This window comes from Lygodium microphyllum, chromosome 14 (assembly GCF_053477565.2).
Source record: "Lygodium microphyllum isolate KBCC chromosome 14, Lygodium_microphyllum_v1.1.10, whole genome shotgun sequence".
NCBI lineage: Eukaryota > Viridiplantae > Streptophyta > Polypodiopsida > Schizaeales > Lygodiaceae > Lygodium > Lygodium microphyllum.
The window spans coordinates 9151791-9173210 of NC_141148.1; the positions used below are offsets into that span (position 1 = coordinate 9151791).

At 45.1% G+C, this 21420-nt stretch overlaps 1 protein-coding gene across 7 annotated transcripts in view; it reads right to left on the minus strand.

The window, feature by feature from the left end:
- The window catches only part of LOC148025309 (uncharacterized), a 140134-nt gene that overhangs the window by 8936 nt on the left and 109778 nt on the right, over positions 1-21420 (minus strand). For 3 of the 7 annotated variants that reach the window (XM_087692338.1, XM_087692339.1, XM_087692340.1), the window contains exons 7-10: positions 16176-16238; positions 15996-16046; positions 15723-15872; positions 15330-15609 (exon numbers count right to left, since the gene is read on the minus strand). In XM_087692338.1, the coding sequence (XP_087548464.1) occupies positions 15541-15609; positions 15723-15872; positions 15996-16046; positions 16176-16238 (333 nt within the window). In that variant the 3' untranslated portion in view covers positions 15330-15540. Of the gene's footprint in view, positions 1-15328; positions 15610-15722; positions 15873-15995; positions 16239-21420 lie in introns of those variants that run through there. The other 4 variants (XM_087692343.1, XM_087692341.1, XM_087692344.1 and 1 more) reach the window with 4 other exon arrangements.

Below are 21420 nucleotides of genomic sequence, written 5' to 3' on the forward strand. Positions count from 1 at the left end.
ATATGCTAAGACCTTTCCATCAATTATGTGGGGTCCCCTACATAGATTTTAATCCAAAACAGGTTGTATATCTTTCATAATTTCCCTTTTTTATATTCTTCAAGGAGTTATCTCATTTAGGGGGCCAATAATCATCTTTCCACGGCCTTTGTGTCAAGCCCAAAAGCGATAATCAAGTCTCTAGCCCCTGATCATGTGTACTATGCCTCTGAGTCACATTAGCTTTTGTTCAACCTTTGAGAATGCACATACACATTTGAATTGTACCCTTGATCATGTGAACAATGCCTTTGAGCTATGCTAGGTTTTTTTCAACCTCTGAGCCATGCACATGTACCTTTGAACCATACTTCACTATGGGTCCCCGAGCTTATCAGTAAACCTTGTTCCTAGTTATATATATCCCTTTGCTTTGTATAATCTCCAATCAAAATCTGATGTATGGGATTAGATGTTGCCTCTATTTAGATAAGACCTTTCCATGTTCACTTTTTATGTTTGGTGTTAAGGGTTCAGTCACCCATGACCTGAAGGGGGGTTTCTTGGTTATTTTATTGTCCTTCATGTGTGAATACACATTATTCTATGTAAAAGTGTGTGTTTAGGTGTGAACACCGTTCTACACCACTTAGCATTAAATTAGGGTCAAATATTTAGGTACGCACTTTAACCTTTAAATTGAGGCCCTATTAGTTGTACTAGTATCTCACTTATATTTATCAATTTATTCTTTCAATTTGTGTACTTGCAAGCGTCGAAAGGGCCGAGGCAAGAGGAAGACCACCAATCATCACCCGCCAAAGAAAGACCTTACATTTGAAGGTGTCTTATTCAACCAGCCCTCCATCACAGTTGCCTTCCACCATGATTGAGATTTCCGCAATCCCCATACAGTATTAGCTTTCACACCCAGCCATTGATCTTTAATCAGAAGATGATACACCTGATTAGCAGAGACCTTTTCCAAACTCAACCGACCTGCAAGGTCCCAGTCTTGCCAAGGACGATCCACAACAAGGGCAGGAAAGGGTTGCCTGCCCCGAAGCACTAACAAAAGCTGTTCCCATAAATCACGGTATCCGGGCGGAATTCTGAAAAGTCTCCTGGCAGTACGAAACGATGCAAAGACATTACGACTAGCAAGGGTGGCATCCGCAGCTGAAGTCACTCCCAAACGGGCCATGCAGTTAAATCTTGGTCTGCAGCTCATGTTTGTCTTCCCATGAAAGTAATCTCGAGATTGCCAACAATTCCAGTTGAAAGGAGTTAGTATGCAAGCGGTCCTCCGCTGGATGCCAACGCCCCTTTTGGAGCACCACTTTCCAGGAGCCGACCAAATGCAGTAACAGAGAGGAGGAGGGACTGGAAAACCGGGAGTCTGCATTAAGGACATGCCACCAAGAGCTCCGAAGTTGTGTATTACAATGCCGAAGCCCGCTATCCTCAAGAAAATAACGGGCTATAATGGTCCATGGGTGATGGTTCACACACATAGTGCGAAAAAGAGACCAACGAAGAGCCAGCATATGAGTTTCAGCATCCAAAATAGCTCCACCACCCAGGCGTTTGGGGGTACATGTATGTGACCATGAAATCCACGAAATACCTACGTGTAATGAATCCTTCTTCCATAACATGAAACGAATGGGGCGAGTGGGAGCCTTCAAAGTATAGGAGTCCACGGCAGCAATGACAAGAAATATGTGAGCATTGGTAGCATAATTGTCTGAGCCACTTTGAGGCGGACATGGAAGGGCCATGCTTACGACTTCCAATACATAAACTTAGCTGCCAGTTTCTGTGAAATTCACTCCAATAGTTGCTTCGGCCGAACATCAACCCCCAACGGGTACCCGAGATGCCTGAATATGGAGCCACAGGGAACAACCTGACCCATCCAACCCAATGACTGTAAATCAGACTCCGTGCAACTGAGAATGGCTGATTTGAAGGCATTGATGCGAAGACCAGAAGCATGACCAAAGAGCGTCCAAACATCTAATGCCTTGTGAATGTTGTCCTTGTCCGCACGCAAAATCATAAAGCTATCATCAGCCATAGATTGGCTAATGAAATGCTGTCCCAAAGGAAGAGACAATCCGGCCAGCTGAGCAGAAGCTGCCATTGAAGATAATATTGAAAGAACCGGGTGTGTCGCCAGGGCAAAGAAAAGAGGACTCAAAGGGCAACCCTGTCTCATCGAGCATGCAAGGACAAATGGCTCTGTAACCCCACCATTGAGCATAACGCGCGAAGAAGCCGCAACACTAATGGTGTAGATCAATCGGGACATCCGAGTACCAAAACCCATAGAAGACATAAGTTCTGCAATGAAAGACCAGTCTAAATAGTCAAAAGCCTTTTCCAGATCCAATTGAATCAATACCACTTCCTGACTAGAGTGCCTTGCATAGTCAATAGCCATTTGCACATTTAAGATATTATGCAGAATGTTGCGGCCCTTAATGAAGCCATATTGAAAAGGATGCACGATAGCTGGAAAGTGCTTGTAAAGCCGATTCGCCAGCACTTTGGAAAATATTTTATACATCGAACCCATCAAAGAAATTAGTCTCCAATGTTGCAACATTGACGGCAAAGGAACCTTTGGAAGCAATTTGATAAGGCCTTCTTTCCATGAGAAAGGCATGAGCCTTGTTTCCCAAACCTGCTGAAACATAGCCGCCAATGGCTTCACCAGTTAGGCAGCCGAGCTCTCAAAGAATTCATTGGTGAGACCATCCCAACCAGGGCTCTTATCCTTAGGCAAGTGTAGCAAAACATCCATAACCTCCTCCTCACAAATATCTGCCTCCAAAGTAGCTTGCATATCAAGTGGAACCTGCTGGCGGACCAGATCATAGAAGACTGAGCATGCATGCGTAACCTGGTTAGAAGGCGACGGAGAAGAACCAAGAAGATCCAGAAAATAATTCCTACACATATTGACAATGGTCTGCGGATCAGTGACCATGAGACCTTCTGAATCCTGGAGTCTAGTCGTATTTTCTCGAGCAGGAGAAGCATGCAAGGCGCGAAAGAACTTATGAGACTGACAAGCACTATCTCGCAATTTGTCAATCAAGTTGTGCAGTTTGGCTTGCTGATAAGATTTCAACTGAAATACTTGAATAAGATCAGCCAAACGCATCGCCACTAACAGCAGAAATTCATCCTCTAGGGTGTCCACCAGCAGCGAATGAACCAAAGCCAGTAAATTCTCCGCTGCGTGTCGAGCCATCGACAAATAGAGGCATGATGGATCCCATACTACCGAGCAACCTGCTGCACATTAGAGAGTAGTCGTGCAAAGGAAGCCGAGCCCTCAGAGACGAAGTCCAATAAAAACCTCTCAATCAATTGTTGCATATAGCCCTGAAAGATTGGATACTTCAAATAAGACGAGTTGAAACGTAAAGGGAGTCTATCCAGCAACTGCATAAAAGGTGCAATGGGTTGTGCAAGTATCTCAAGCTGGAGAGGGAAATGGTCCGACAAGGCATATTGCTTCAAATTTTAATTTCCAGCATCTCGGGAAGAAAATCATCCTCCTGCATGATATACATTCGGTCCAACCACGACCAGGTAGTTGCATATTGTGCGGAGTGAAAAGTAAACCCTAAAGAAGAAGGGTGGAGCCAAGACCAGAGATCTTGCTTAAGTACCTCAAGAGCAAAGGCATTCCAAACCCAACTTTCCAGAGCATCCATCACCAAATGCCCTGAAGTGGACTGAGAAGAGTCAATACGCATTGAAATCCCCCATCAAAAAACCCCTTCCGCCAAGTGACATGGAGCTCTGCAAAGTCTTCCAAAGATCCCGTCGGGATGCAGGGTCATTCGGAGCATAGAGACCCAACAACCATAAGATCTCTCCTTCAAATAAAACTTCGATTACCACAAAGCGGCCTTGTACATCATTTTTAATAAGAACAGGCTGGTATTTCTCATGGACAATCATAAGCACGCCAGAATAGTGCATAGCATGTGTCCCTGCATAAAACAAGCGAAACCCATGGCAATCCACAACTTTTCCTGCTTCACCGTGACTCTTGTGCTCGACCGCACACAAGACATCCCACTGGTTCTCATGCAAGACAGTCCACATGGCATGTTGCTTATGACGAGAACAAATGCCTCACATATTCCACATGGCTATCTTCATATATCTTCAAAAAGAGAATCAGGAACGAGGCACCTCTTGCCTCGATTTCACCTTTTCCGCGAGAACGTCAAGGACACCTTCATCCAGAAAATCAGCTAAGACTGCAAAAGAATTCGGACAGCCCGCTTTACAGGTAGATAGAATATCCACTGCCTTGGGAGTGGAACGGGGATAACAACGATCCCAGGGTGTAATCACATTACCTCTAGTATCAAACGCCAACTTAGCAGGTGGGCCCTTTGGACCATCTGTATATACTTTCCTCGTAGACTGATTACGGGAAGCAGAAGGAACCATAGTACGCGTAGCATGCTGTGAAGAGAACATTTCTTTCCTGCGCATATATGTGCACACAAAATCTTGTGAAACATTAGGCCCAGAATCCGCCAGGCCTGCATCCAACTTTTTACCTTTTTTGAGACATTCCTCTAGCTAGTCATTGCTACGAGAATCCAAACCCAGGACCTGTTGTTTACCTTTATCCAAAACATTAGGTGGCTGGGGGGCCTCCTGTGACGAAGCATCAAGCACCATGTCATCCATAGGCCGCACAACATGCGCAGCATCTGAAGACGGTTGCTTCTCTGGGCATTCGGCCATAAAATGCCCCAATTTTCCACACGAAAAGCAGTGTCCTGCAAAGTTGCCCCATTTCAAGCGAAAGTGCAAAGAATGCATGCCAGAGCAATTAAGGCGAAGCGACGCAGGCCTTTTATTAGTCGTGTCCCATAACATACACAAACGGTTTTGATTCATGGCCCTTAGGCTTGGGGGAACCAGCACCATTTCCACAACTGCCATCGCATCCTTTAACAATGGCCAATAGACCGCCGGACAATTTTCCACTTCAACCTACACCGGGCATTCACGTTGAAGCAGGTGCTGAAAGTCTGCCATAGGGCGCCATGGCACCACATGAACCAAACGGCGATCAAAGAACAATGGCAGTTTGGACAGAAGCTCAGCCCGATGCTTCTCCGACTTGAGCAGCACCTCATAGAAGCCTCGGGGTCCAATAAAGATCTCCTCAACACATTCCCCTTGTAGTAAATGGTGCAGCCACTGGCGAATATGGGAAAGCACTGGGATCTTGCCAGTGACGAAGAGTATAACCGCACGGTCATAAAACACCGAAAAAGAGCGTAAGACAGTTTTCGGGTCCACCGTGGCTTCCAGAACTTCATCAGTTCCCGAGTCCGAAAAAGCTTCATGATTATGCTAGACATAATCGCCAAGCAGAGTATTGGCAAACTCCAGCAAATGCTCCCAGTCAATCTCTTGCGAATCCACAGAATCAAAGGCAACCTACACATAGGAATGTTCCTGAGGACCCATTGTCTCGTCGGAAATATGCTTGGAGCGTTTGCCCGCAGGCGGCAAGTCAGAACCAGAAGGCATCTCCTCCATGCAAGGAACCATATCCTCCGGTTCCTCTGTATCAGAATCCAGACCAAGGGCTGCCACCGTCTGGTTGATAAAAGCCATATCCAGGCCAGCCATACTTCTATCCTCTCTCTCTATCTCTCATGCTCTTGCTCTCGCATTGTCACTAGAGAACGCGTGGGGCTGGGTGCAACCCTACTCGTGCAGATGCAAGAGGGCAAAACACGTGGGGCTGAATACAACCCTAACCTCGCAGGTGCAGGTGCTGGCAGATGGCGGCAGGGCGCAGGCAACGGTCACAGGGCAGAGGTCTGACAGGGCGCGCAGCCGAGGGCGACGTCGCAGGTCAGCAGGGCAGGTCAGCCTGGGTGCGCAGCCGAGTCGACGTCGCAGGTCAGCAGGGCAGGTCAGGCGCGGGCACTTGGCAGAAGGGCGGTTCACAGGACGGCCCAGACAGGCACATAGACACAAGGACCCGCAGGGCAGGTCGTCGTGTAGAAGCAGGGACCGTCGGGCACGGAAACGGCACAGTCCGTGCTGGCTCGCGATCAATCAGGTCGGTTGGGGGAAGGGTTCAGGCGCGCAGGGCGCTGGCTCGCGATGAATCAGATCGATTGGGGGAAGGGTTCAGGCACGCAAGGCAGGGAGGCGGAGGGCAGGGCGACGCGCAGGGCAGGGAGCCGCCATCGTCAACCTTCCGTTCGCCATCGTTCTGTTTCCCCCTCTTCTCTTCGTCTCTCTCTCAGCTCTCTCTCTCTCTCTCTCGTTAAGATAATTGAAATAAGTAGTAAATATTTACATCAAACCATCAGGTCAGTAAAGAACAAACAGAAATGAAAGTCTACCAAGACTCTAACACAGAAAAGTCCACAAAAAGGATAGCTAGTGTGGAGCGAGTGATATCCAGACAGGGAGCAGCAATGTCAAGAAGAACCAGATCACCTGACACCATAGAAGAGATCTGCCATAACACCAAACCATGAACACGGGCCACATGACCATGGATTCCCAATACTGAATAAAAAATAAAGGCATTCCAAGTACGCCAAATATGCCACAAGGCTATCCATCTAAGGATATGGAAGATGCAAGAATAATCTGAATGCAAAGAGGACAAAGAGGCCATCTTTTCCATAATCCACGAATGAAGCTCTCTCTCTCTCTCTCTCTCTCTCTCTCTCTCTCCATGGAGTTCCATCCGCCTTAGACATTGTCTCTTCGTCACGAGCTCCTACACCCAACATTGTCGCTAGATTATCCGAGGTTCATCTTGTTGGGTATCTCACACGCCTTACTTACGCCTACGCTCATATGGGAGTGTGCGGGTGATCACTAGGACACTGGGGCACTTTTTACTCTCGGTAGGAGAGGTTTTTTCCCCCAGATTATGTGTACTATTTTGTATGTGCTTGTGGTGCACACTTACGGGCACTTACTGTGTTCGGGTGTGAACAGCCCCTTATAACCCTAAGGTATAAGGGTTATCATTTGTACTTTCAGCTTACACTCTATTCAGTACTATTGCATTGGGAGTCGTGCTCAACTCTGTCTCTCACTCTCACACTGTCTACTGCACTTCAGCTGCACCTCGATCCTCTCCCATCTGACATTTGGTATCAGAGCTCAGCTCAGAGCAGTCTTCAGTCTGCAGTCTGCAGCCCACTCCAGTTCAGCCAGCCCCCGCCAGTTCTGCCCCAGCCGCCTGTACCTGTGCGTGTCCTGCACAGCGTGCTATCTGTCCTGCACAGCGCGCCCTGCCCAGCGCGCCACCTGTACCTGCGTGCTGCCACCTCTGCCCAGCGTGTCCTCTGCCCTGTGTCTGCCCAGCGTGCCCCTTCGCCTGTCAGTCTGCCTGCGCAGCCTCCCTGCGCTGAGCTAGACTGTGCCGTCAGCTCCAGCTGCCAGCGCGTCACCTGTTTCCACCACCCAGTCCTGGGTACCGCCTCCTCTGCCCAGCGCGCGCCCAGTCCTGCCTGCGCGTGTCACTGGACCTGCACGCCTGTACCTGTGCGTCAGTCCGACTGTACCCAGCAGTCATTATCTTGGGAATCGTGCCCGTCGTCAACACGCAGAGGTAACATTCTGCACTTTTCTTTTACACAAGAGTTCGTGCAACAGGTTCAGGTTCAGCATTGGGAAACGTGCTGAACAGCAGGTTCAGTTTTCAGCATTGGGAAACGTGCTGTGTCTGTCTGTGACACATTGAATGCACATTTTGGGGCTTTTGTAACAGACATTTGTGACAGAAATTTTGGGCAGAAAATTTTGGGGCTTTTGATGTTTTAGTGCTGCTGAGCACTAATTGCACCTTGGAAAGCGTGCATCAGTGACAGTTTTTGTGACAGAGTACCCTTTGCACATTAATTGCAGACTTGTGTTTGCTGCAATTTCTGGAAATTTGCAGATTTCCAGCCCGTACTGCATTGACATTGCTCAATTGCCTTTTGGGAAATAATGGCAAATCAGGGAGGAGATGTATTCACCTATGTGTCCAAGGAAGACCGATTGGATGGGAACAATTATTCCCTTTGGTCTTTCATGATGAAGAATGTATTAGTGGCAAAAAATTTGTGGGATTATGTCAGTGGAGAGGAAGCACGACCGGGAGTTGTGGCTCCCGCTACTCCTCCTCCAGGAGGACGTGCAAGAGGGCAACCTCAGCCCCCTCCACCTCAGCCCGCTCAGCCACTTCCCCCAAGAACTGCAGCTCAGAAAACTTGGGATACACGGGATGCACAGGCTATGTCGCTGATTGCATTGGCAGTTCAGCGTTCTATCATTCCTCATATTCGTTCAGCAGCTTCTTCACAAGAAGCTTGGTTGATATTGGAGCAGATGTTTGCAGGAAAGAATGAGACTCGCATCTCTTTCTTGAAGAAAGAGCTAGAGACTCTAAAGATGAATGAGGGTGATTCTATGCAGGATCATCTCAACAAAATTCAGGACTTGCGGGAGCAACTCATGAATGTGGATGAATACTACTCAGATGCGCAGCTGATTTCTACGACATTGAATTCACTGCCTCCCTCTTACTTGGCTTTTCATACTGCCTTGAACCTCACTATGAGGATTTCGAAAGAGCCCATCACTTTCATTCAGCTTGTCAGTTTGCTTCTAGAGGAGGAACAAACTAGACGGAACAGTGGTGTGGATGGTATAGCCTCTGAGCAGGCTTTTATGTCAAGGCAGAAGGGTAAAAACAGCCAAGGGAAAAATGCTTCGCAGAGTTCTGGTAGTAGTAACACTTCACAGACAAGTCAGAAACAGGGGGGCACGCAAGCCAAGAAAGGAAAATGCCATTACTGCAAGAAGCCTGGCCACTACATCACTGAGTGCAGGAAGCGCATCGCCAAAGAGAAGAAGAAGGAGTCAGGGATGTCTGTTTCTGCAGCTCCTTCCACTGCTAGTGAGTCCGCGTCCTTTGTTGCAGACAGGGACTATTGTTTTTACACTTGCAGTTATGATGTCTCTTGGGCTGATAGAGCATTTAGCTCTACAGAAGATGCTGACACTTGGTTCTTTGACAGTGGTGCTTCACGGCATATCACATCTCGTAGAGATTTGTTTGCTTCTCTTGGTGCACCTCCCGTTGGGAAGTCTGTTCAGTGTGCTAATAATGCATCATACCCTGTTCGTGGTATTGGGGAGATTCAGCTTACAGCCATTGATGGCTCTATTCTCCGCCTACAGGATGCTTTGTATGTGCCTGGCATTAAGAAGAATCTGCTTTCCATTTCTTCTATGGCACGTTGTGGTTTGCAGGTCACCTTTGATGATGACCGTTGCATGGTCCGTGACAAGGAACACATGACATTGGTCTTGACAGGTTCTTTGTGTCATGGGTTATATGAGTTGGATGCTCTTTCGGTAGATCAGTCTGCATATTTGACATCCACTCTTACTCCTGCTATGTTAGAGGCAGAGTTATGGCATGCTCGTTTGGGGCATGTAAACTATGGCAGCTTGATGCTATTACAGCGTACTCAGATGTTGGATGGATTACCTCTCTTTGAGAGACCTCCTGAGCATTTATGCGAGGGTTGCATTTTGGGCAAAATGCATCGTTTCTCTTTTCCCCGTGATGTTGCTTTTAGAGCAACAGCCAAATTGCAGCTTGTGCATTCGGATGTTTGTGGGCCCATGCAGACACAGTCATTGGGTGGTTGTTACTATTTTGTAACATTTATTGATGACTTTACACGTTTGTGCTGGGTCTACTGCTTGAAAAAGAAGTCAGAAGTGTATGATGCATTTTTGGCTTTCAGTGTACTTGTGGAAACTCAGTCTGGTTGCAAGATTAAGACTCTCCGTTCGGACCGAGGGGGGGAATACATGTCCTCTATGCTGAATTCTTATTTGCAGCAGAAGGGCATTATCCATCAGTACACTACTGCATATACTCCACAGCAGAATGGGGTAGCAGAGAGGAAAAATCGGTCACTCATGGAGATGGCCAGATGTATGCTGAAGGCAAAGAGTTTGCCTCATAGTTTTTGGATGGAAGCCGTCATGTGCGCTTGCCACATTTTGAACAGATGCCCTACCAAGGCCTTGAAAACCGTCACACCTTTTGAGGCTTGGCACAGCCGCAAACCTTCTGTTGGCCACTTCCGTACTTTTGGGTGTCTTGCATATGCCCATATTCCACAGGTACTTCGAAAGAAGTTGGACAACAAGGCTGTAAAATGCATCTTTATGGGATATAGCAGCGAAAGCAAAGGCTACAGACTCTATGATCCCGTGACCAAGAAGGTTTTTGTCAGCAGGGATGTTGTATTTGATGAAAAATTAGAATTATCCTTGGCTGGTTTTGATACATATCAGGCTGCCCGTGATGTCTTTGAAGGGCTGCTGCCCATCACATTTGGTGATTCAGCTGGTACTTCAGCAAATGAACCTAATGTTCAGCCAGCTGCTCCTATGGAACATGCAGTAAATCAGCACATTGCTGAAACTGAAATTCAGCAGGAACTTGTACACAGTCAGGAAGCAAGACAGGTGCCTAGATGGTACACGCAGACTATGAGAGATAGTCATTTGGAAACACCCTTGGCTGGTCGTACTCGAAGGCAAACTCGACTGCATGATTCAGCACATTCCATGGAGTTTGTTATGGCAGCATGTACTCATGATAATGAGGAGCCTGAATGTTTTGAGGATGCACGACATAGTGTGCATTGGATGGCAGCCATGCAAGCTGAATTGGATTCTATTCATAAGAATCATACTTGGGATTTGGTGTCTTTGCCAGTTGGCAAGCGTGCCATTGGTACGAAATGGGTCTACAAATTGAAAAGGAATGCAGATGGATCCATAGATAAGTACAAGGCACGGCTGGTAGCTAAAGGCTACGCACAGAAAAAGGGCATTGACTATGAGGAGACCTTTGCTCCTACCTCCCGTATGACGACCATTCGGTCTATGATTGCCTTGGCTGCACATTTTGGTTGGAAAGTGCATCAGCTGGATATAAAGACTGCATTCTTACATGGGGAACTTCAGGAAGAAGTGTATGTACAGCAGCCCATTGGTTTTGCAGTTGAAGGCTCAGAAAATTTAGTATGCAAGCTGAAAAAAGCTCTATATGGTTTGAAACAAGCTCCACGAGCTTGGTACGCAAAGATAGATGCTTTCTTGCTTAGTCAGGGGTTTGTAAACAGCCCATCTGAGTCTACCCTTTATGTACATAAAGAGGGGGGATCCATGCTGATTTTGTGTCTATATGTAGACGACCTTTTGCTCACTGGAACACGTGCTGATCAGATTTCAGCATTCAAAAATAATTTACAGCAAACTTTTGACATGTCTGACTTGGGTATTTTGCACTATTACTTGGGCATCCAGTTTGTACATGATGCTAGAGGCATTGGATTATGTCAGTCAAGGTACATTGGGCAACTTCTTGAGAAGTTTGGCTTACAGGATTGCAAGCCAGTTTGTACACCCATGGAACCTGGGCTCAAACTGTCATTACATGATGACAGTGATTTGTTTGATATCCATACTTATGCTCCAGCAGTGGGATGTCTCATCTATCTATGCCACACTCGGCCAGACATACAGTTTGCCGTTTCAGTTTTGAGCAGGTACATGCATCAGCCTCGTATGTCGCATTGGCAAGCTGTGAAGCGTGTGTTTCGTTACTTGCAGGGTACTAGAGCTCTTGGATTGCTTTATGCCAAGGGGGGACCACTGCAGTTACATGCTTACAGTGACTCTGATTGGGCTGGTGATTTTGATACTCGTCACTCCACTAGTGGCAATTGTTTCTTTCTTGGCTCGTCATGCATTTCTTGGCTTAGCAAGAAACAATCCACTGTTGCCACGTCGTCATGTGAAGCTGAGTACAAGGCAGCCTTCACTACTGCAGTTGAGTGCGTATGGCTTAGACGCTTACTTGCTGATTTGGATGTATCTGTTACGGAGCCTACTCCTTTATATACTGACAGTCAGAGTGCCATTGCAGTGGCACGGAACCCTGTGTTTCATGCTCGCACGAAACACATAGAGATTCACTACCACTTTGTCAGAGAGAGGCTACATGCAGGTGATATCAGCCTTGTCTACTGTCCTACCACCAGCAATGTGGCAGACATCTTCACCAAAGCTCTTCCACGAGACAAATTTGAAGCATTTCGCGATGCTTTGAATTTGACGCCCTTTGGTGGCGGATGATCCTTGTACACTTGATCACTCTTCACTCCAGGGGGGTTTGTTGGGTATCTCACACGCCTTACTTACGCCTACGCTCATATGGGAGTGTGCGGGTGATCACTAGGACACTGGGGCACTTTTTACTCTCGGTAGGAGAGGTTTTTTCCCCCAGATTATGTGTACTATTTTGTATGTGCTTGTGGTGCACACTTACGGGCACTTACTGTGTTCGGGTGTGAACAGCCCCTTATAACCCTAAGGTATAAGGGTTATCATTTGTACTTTCAGCTTACACTCTATTCAGTACTATTGCATTGGGAGTCGTGCTCAACTCTGTCTCTCACTCTCACACTGTCTACTGCACTTCAGCTGCACCTCGATCCTCTCCCATCTGACACATCTCCAAGCCTTGATCAATGTCATCAACTTGATTTTGCTCACCTCAATAGCAATACTAGTGACATGCAGCCCTTGGGCTCCATTGTATCATCATTGTACATGATTCATCATTTCATTTATTTTCTATGTTTCTAAGTTCTGAGACTCGATGTTTGTTGTACACACTCAATGTTCCTTCCCGCAAACCCTACCATTCCTTTACATGGTATCAAAGCAGAGGTACTCCATGAGCTGAAGATCCTCATCCTCAATGAGGCTGAATAAAAGGTTACAAGAACCAACAACATTATCTTAGATTCTAGCTACTTCTTAATTTTGTCGTATAATCTTAGAGATACAATTATCTTCTTCTCCCTTGTGTCCTCCCATTACTAGTTTGACACACTAGTGCTATGCTTCTTTTCCAAAGGAGAAAGCACATACCAATGGGCGCATATACCATATTAAGAACCACTAGTCAACCAGAATTGTTATCAACTTTTGCTCCCTACACAACTGGAGTACATGTGCCTATCACTAGACATTCTTATGCCACCTTGTCATTTTGGGCGACAAAGATAGTTTTGTATCAACTATTAGATTTATATGCTCAAGGCAATAAGATGTATATGATGCACACTAAGCCCTTCTGAGAAAAATTGGGCTCTAAGGCCTTATGAGGTAAAAAGCCCTCCTGGAGACCATTGCAATGAGCTATAAAGGTATCTCCTACCTACTTTTAAGTTCAATGGCTTTTACAATACTTGACTTCGCAATTTGCTACTTCACAATTTGCTCCGTTGAGAGACAATGGCTATTTGCCACCACCTTTGGCTTTGCAATCTGCTTCTTTGAGACAAAGGTTGTTGCCCACTCATGACTCCATATTCCCACTTGCTTGTATGACTCCACGAACACCGACTCTAGTGAGGGTACGAGGAGATCATCTATGATACCACTTCCTTTTTGATTGGATCTATGTTACCCCTCCCTACCTTCTCTCTCCTACTCGCATTCAAGAGGCTATCTTTGGAAGCTATCTACTCTCTGTTCCATCACAGCCTCAAAGACCTTTGGCCCTCATGGCAATCATTCCTTCTTCATTAGAACTCCAAAGCAAGTGATTCATGAGTTTCTAGATTCCCTATCTCCTTCAAAGGGGATTTCAAAGGGGGCTTCAAAGGGGAATCTTCTTCCTTCAGTTTCAAACAGAATCCTATTCCATTGTGTAGTCTTTCATACCCCTTTGGCAAAAAGCCTTTGCATTCTTCATCTAGCCTTGGATGGGTACTCAGCCTCGAGTTTCCATTTCACCTACTTATTACCCTTGTCATTAAGAACCTTGCGACATAAGTATCCTTATTGGGGATCCTCTTGTGTTTATATTTGTTGTACATTTAACTGTTGTACATAGGTGGAAAAATGTCTCTCTCCAAGGTGTTGAGCAACCAAAATCCTCACATGCATTAACAAATTAGCTGTAGTGCATTAAAACTTAATTTTGATCTTCATTAATTGTCCCAAAAAGGCTTTATTTCTATCTATGGCATTTATTTCACATGGTAGGAAAAACGTACCAAAATTTCCTATAAAATGGCATGTTGTGGGCATTCATTCTAACCCCACACTAATTCATAGACACCAACTCATTCATCAGTCAATCCTCTGTAACTATTGTTTCTCTCCTTTCTCTGGCACTTCGTCGATGCTGCCCTACAAGAGCTACCATGGCATTTATTTTAAATGGTAGGATAAATGCACCAAAATTCCCTATAAAAGGCATGTTGTGGGCAATCATTCTACAACTGTTGTTTCTCCACTTCCTTTGGTGCCTAGTAAATGTTGCCCTACTGGAGCTGCAACCCACATAGCTAGTGGTCCATCCATGTCACCTGGCTTCCATCCAGCTTGCTGCCCAATCAGTATGCTGCTGCCTACCTGTGTTTTCTGTTCCAGCAGCCGCCCATTCCTATAATAGCCACCCAGCATTTAGATGCCATCATTGAGCTGTCACCATCAACCTCAGCCGCTGCGTTCACTGCCAGCAAGTTCTTACAGCTGTCTATATCTGCATTTTCCAGCTTAGCAAGCCAAGTTGCTGTCCGCCAGTTATCAGGAGCATCCTCAGACTACTGGACATGTTTCTGCTCTCGGCCAGCTCTGTGTTTTGCTGATTTTAGGCTGTCTCCACTGCTGCCATCTTCATGTAGAGCAACTATAATCTTCATCATCACCTACAACCATGGAGAACTGTGTTTTTCTCCCTCTACTCATTTTTAGAGCAGCTATCATCTTCATCATCATTTACAGCCACAACAGATGGTGGTTCGCTCCTCTACCACTGCCCATCATTATCCGGTGTCCCCCTACTCAGAGGACTGTGTTTCACTCCCTTCATAGAGCATTCTCCTTCGCAGGTGTTGCTGCCTAATCAGCCAAGATAGTGCAGTCATTTCCAAGCCTCGATCAATGTCATTGACTCAACTCTGCTCACCTCAGTACCCGTCCCAAAGACAAGGAACCCTCAAGCTCCATTGTACCATCATTGTACATGATTCATCATTTCATTGATTTTCTATGTTTCTGAGTTTTGTGTATCACAATTTGCCATAGCATCCCTAGGGCTAAAGTTATATTGTATTTCCCTAAATTAAAGGCAAATTTAGTAAGTTTTCATTTCAAATCCTACAGCAGAGTCCAAATTGAGCAATAAAAACCTCAATTCAATTCAAGAAAGTAGGACAAATTGATAGACATAAAGCTAGGCTGGTTGCTAAAGGATTTTCTCAAGAATATGGTACTGATTATGAAGAGATTTATGCTGCAATAGCCAATATGAGTTCCATAAATTTGTTGCTCTCCTTGGCTGCTCTTTACAAATGGAAGTTATGGGAAATGGATGTAAGCATTGCCAGTAGCCAATATGAGCCCCATAAATTAGTTGCTCTCCTTGGCTGCTCTTCACAAATGGAAGTAATGGCAGATGGATGTAAACAATGCCTTTCTCAATGGACAGCTTGAGGAAGAGGTCTACATGCAACAACTTCATATTAGAAGAGACTTGTTCATGCCAAATTTTTATGCTGTCAACTATGACAGTGGCAAGAAGAGGGATTTAATTAGTAGAAGGAAGCATTACATACCTCAATTTGTTGCCTGTCCTTTTGATACTTTGCTTCAAGCTGTTCAATCTGAGTCATTGGTTGACTGGGAAGCTGTGGGGGACCTTGTGAATCCTCCTTTTGGGATGCTCTTTTCCTTGGTTTTGGAAGCTTTGAAGCAAACTCCATAGCCTTCAAATAGTGGAACATTAATGATGAAAGATTATTACCGAGGCCTTTCTTCATATTAATTGGATAAGCCAGGAAAAGTGATACCATCTCATAACAGATAAGCAATAAAATCCAATGACCTACTTTTTCACGAGACGACTGGCGCTTTTCCTTTGGCTTTCTTGGTTCGATTGTCTGAAAAAAGGCTGCTGTTTGAGTATTCATTGAAACCTAAGAACACGTCTTCTTCTACGCATTTAGGCAGAAAACATGCGTGTGAATATTCAATATGTCTCTTTGACAGGTTTTAGGCTTTGACAAAACCTGTGAAACATTTATATCACGAGCAATTCGTCCAAAAGCTTTCATTTTCTCTAGCTTCTCTCTCTGATATCATTAAAAGGAAAGTAACAGTGAGTTGAACTAATTCTAAACAGAACTGTACATAGAGAGGAACCATATAAGCATTTCCATAATGAGAATATCCATTTCATCAAAGCCGGAAATGCCCGTATAGCATTGATCCCAACCAGAATTCAGTTGAAACAGTAAAAGGTACTAAACTAGTAAGTGACAATGATGGAACACACCAAAGGAAAATAATAGGGAAGAGTGCTGTGCACATCTTACTCCCTTGTCCTTAACAGCGGCCATCAAAAATAAAGGGAGGGATACATAGGATACTTAGCACATGCCATCTAAGGTTGTTTAAGATGGGGTTTAAATGATCTATTTACAAAGAAAGATTATACCTGTATGGGTTGATAGACATCTCTACAGGTATAATGATGCATTCATTTATCAACTTCAATCATTCAAGTTGCAAACCTTTTCACATACAGATTAGCATAAAATTATGTTTGTACTCCAAACAGAAAGTCACAGCACTGCTTACAGGTTTGTTCAAACAACATGCCCTACTCATGCAAATAACTTTTCGAGATTGCACAACAACTACTACATGATCAACTAGAAGGTTTTGAGTGCTCATAGACTGAAGCAAAGGAAAGTGCTTGCAGTGAGAACCATATCAACTGGTCTTTTTATCCCTTTTTTCCTTCTGTAGGAGACCTAAGTAGTACGACTCAAATGACAAATCATTTTAGAGTACAATCAGGGTATGATAAAAAGGTAAATCAATTTGTAGAAATCCTAAGACTACATAAGAAAGATGAAAAGAAATCTAATGGAAGATGTAGTCATGTTAACCATTAGTGTAATCCTGCATATTCCTAGTATAACATCTGCTCATCCCAACATCTCTCACAGAGTGCTACAGCTTTGCTCCAACAAAGGGAAGCCAAAGTGCCTCAGCAGGGGTCTCTTGTAGTGAGTAACTAATGGATCAGATTTGCTGGCGAAAAGCGTGGCAGAGTCATTGCCCTAGGAATTGGGGCGACACCTCGCTGGCATAGGGTTGTTGGTCGGCTCCATGGTGAATCATCATGAAGATGATAGGGAGGGGAATTCATCATCATGAGAGGGGCAAATTCTGGTGTTGACTGCATAAAAACGTCTGTAATCATACTCAGTCTAGATGGATCTAGGGGTGCTGGTCTCCTATCCCTCAGCAGGGTCTCTCAATGGCATCTGAGTTTAAATATGTATAGCTTTAGACATCTCTAGTCCTCACCTCCATCGATGTTCTAAACACCTCCAAGCAATGATGTCACTCTTTGAGATTTAAGGCTGAGGATCTGGGTGAGGCCTGTGCAGTAGTTAAGCATGAAGATGGCACGAATTGTTTCTACATCTTTCTTAGGATGGCTTCATTGTGCACATAGCATGGACACAACCTCCCACAGCCTCAGATGTGCCATTGGTCAGACTTGCACCTTTTTCACACCAGTCGTGGCCAAAGATAAGGAGATATGAGGGTACTACTGCAGCAGCCAGCTATATAGGGTGGATGCAAAGTCAGAGGACCATTACATTTGCCACTACAGTTACTATGAAATCATAGGGTGATGCCATTGCTTGGAGGCCTTTACCACTCTGACCTTGCTTCCACCCTACATAGCTGGCTACTGCAATAATACCCTCATATCTCCTATCTTTGTCCCAGCTGGTGTGACAAGGTGCAAGTCTGACCAACGGCAGATCTGCGGCTGTGGGGGTTGTATCCATGCTATGTGCATGATGAAGCCATCCCAAGAAAGATGTAGAAACAATTTGTGCCATCTTCATGCTTAACTACTGCACAGGTCTCACCCGAATCCTCAGCCTCTAATCTCACAAGGTCCATCGTGATCACTCAGTCAAGCTTTGGACAACAAAGTCAAAGGCGAGGGAAGTTGAGCTAGTAATCAAAGGATGGAAGTGTGTCTCACCTCCCCATGCAAGCTCAGCCAAGTGCACATACAGTATATCAATAAGGGATCTTTGTATTCATGATATAGAAAGGTACAATCTTGAGGCACATCTCAGCACTACACCCTTGTGATGCTACACATGTTAGGGTTCACCACTGAGCATAGGGAATCACATGTAGAAGCACATCCCAAGCAAAGCTTGAATGACTACTACTCCCTATATAGGTGCATCCCTAGGCAACACCATGGTATACCTAGAAAGCCCTTACACTTACCCTTGCACAATGGATTGCTATCCTGAACAATCTAAAGGTCATCGTTTTGACTTATTTCAAGGTCTACAACTCATTCTATCGAGCTGGTCAGTGTCTACCAATCTAGAACTTGACTCATTAGCTATTGGGAATAAAGGGCCATCGTGCCTTTTATACGTGCACAGGTGGGAACACACCCTTAGCACAGTGTACTTTCATACATATATCTATCTAAAACCTAAAGTGGTACACTCGTCATTGTATCGAAAAAACCTGTTCACTCTCTACTCTGCTCACTCGCACTCTCTCTGTCTCAAACCTCACTGAGCGTAAGGTCTGTCTACCTCTATCTCCGTGCCTAATCGATTCCTTCAAACTAGTATCAAAGCCATCACGTTCTATACGCTTCTCGAGACATCAAGCATGAGCTGCAGTTGAGGCGTTTGTACCTCTCAAAGTTCGAGTAGGACAAGCGAGCAAGTCATGAGGCGACTGACAGGAGTTGTAGCCTGAATCAGGCAACATTCTGTCACACGCAATAGGTCGTAACCTACAGAAGACTCCAACGTGCAGACTGTGCACTTGGCCCCCATCGTGGAGTGGCGGGAACTATAGCCGTGTGGCCCCAGCATGGAGTGAGGGCGACAACAAGTCGAGCAGGTTTGCGGTATCGCAGTGTGGCGGACTGACGACCATTAGTTGCGACTAGGCCAGCACAACCATCAACATGTGATGCAGCTGGCGCCTGACGAGGATGCAGTTGACGAGACTGGAGGCATGTTGCACGATGACCATGAGAACCGGGGAAAAGGGGGGGGCGGGGGGGGTGGGTGGGAGTGGGTGTGGGGGGGTGTGTGTGGGGGGGTGTGCACGAGTGACGAACGTCACACAGCCACACGGACCACGGGCAATCAACGTTTTTTTTTTTTAATAATTGAAATCAGAAAATTTCAGTCTGATTTACTTCCCGTTACCAGGTGTTCGCGCGCACAAGCACAGAAGGCAAATCTTGGCCAGAAATTTGGGGCTTTTCCCAGATTTGGGAAATTTGATGTAGGACAAGCAAATCTGTCTCAGAAATTGCAAGAATTTGTGACATTTTGTCCCCGACATTTGGGGCTTTTAATGTACATGTGCAATTTGGGCTGAAATTAACTCAATTTCTCGACATTGAGGCACATTGGACCCCGTGCAATTTGGGGCTTTTGCAATTTGGGCAAAATTTGTGCAACATTTGGTCATTTTATGTACATGCAGGTTGAATTCCGCGCAATTTGGGGGTTTTGCTGAAATTGCTTTATTTTGGCAAAATTGGACAATCCTATACATGACAGAGGAAATGCAGATGTGTGTTTGATGCTTTTGAGCACAAAATTTTGGGGCTTTTGACCGTTTGTGTCAAATTTTATGCTGGTGGTTACACGTACAACAGAAATTGCAGCTGAAATTTTGTGATTTCTCATGTAATGTGATGCACATGCCCTTTGGAACAGCTGTAATCAGTTGGACAATGCTGTAGCACTTGGTTTGGTGCTTCTGAAAACTGAATTACAGATCTGAAATCTGTACTTCTGCGTGGTCATTTATTGCTGATTGGTACTTGTTTGTACCTTGGTCACTTGGGTGACAATTTGGGCCTGCATTTACTAGTTTTTTTGTCACTTTTGACCTGAAAACCATGGCTAACAGCAATGACAGCAGTAATTTGATGCATATAAAGAAGCTTGAAGGCACATAACTTTGCAGTGTGGCAAAAACAATGCTACAATATCCTGTTACAAAAGAAGTAGGCAAAGCCGATCAAAACTAAAGGGGCAAAGCCTGCAGACATGGATCAGGACAATTGGAATGAGTTGAATGAGCTTGCACGCTCAACCATAGAGCTATAGATTTCTGATGCCTTGCTCTTCAACATTGAAGGTTTGGATTCTACATATGCTATATGGACTAGACTGGAAGAACAGTATGCACAAAAGAGCGCTGCAACTAAAGTGTATTGGCTGAAAAAGCTTATGGATTTGCGTATGAAAGAAGATACAGCAATGTCTACTCACTTGAGTGAGTTTAACTCCATTTTCAGCCAGCTGGTTGCCTTGAAGTTCATGATTGATGAGGAATTTAAGGCTACTTTCTTGCTTTGCACTCTACCAGAGAGTTGGGATACATTCAAGACTCCTATGAGCAATTCTAATGTGATCCTTTTGTATGCTAATGTAGAGAGTGCTCTACTTATGGAAGAGATGAATTGGCAAAACAATGCATCCGGTAAGTCTTCCAATGCTTTGCATACTAGGGGCAGATCACAGCAAAAGGGCAAATATGATGGCAAGGGACGCAGTAAATCACATGGCAAAGATGTTGAATGCCATCATTGTGACAAGAAGGGTCACCTTAAACGTGACTGCTACAAATGGAAGAAAGAGAAAGGAAAAGGCAAGAAGACTGATGATTGCAAGGAAGAGAAGAAGGGCAATCAGCCTAAGAAGAGCAGTGTAAAAATTGAAGAGGTGAATGTAGTCACTCATGATAGTGATAGTGGGAGTGATGTACTCTTTGTCTCTGCACATTTTGGTGCACATGCTCTACTTGCAGATACAAATGATGACATGCATACGTGGATTCTTGATTCAGGTGCTTCCTTTCATGTCACCCCTCATCGTGAGTGGTTTTCTGCATATACACAAGGTCGACATGGTGTTGTCCATCTTGGGGACAACTATGCATGTGAGATTGCAGGTATTGGCAATGTGCAATTACAGTTTCAGCATGCCTCTGTCTTTACACTTCAACATTTACGGCATGTACCTCAGCTCAAGAAGAGCTTGATCAGCACAGGGCAGCTAGATGATGATGGTTTTCATACCACCTTTGGTGATGAAAAATGGAAGATCTGTAAGGAATCTAGGGTTATTTCCAGAGGTTGCAAGAGTGATAAGTTGTATCCACTTCATGTATCTAGTGTGCGTGACCATGTTGTTGCCGTGACCGAGCAGCCAAGTGTTT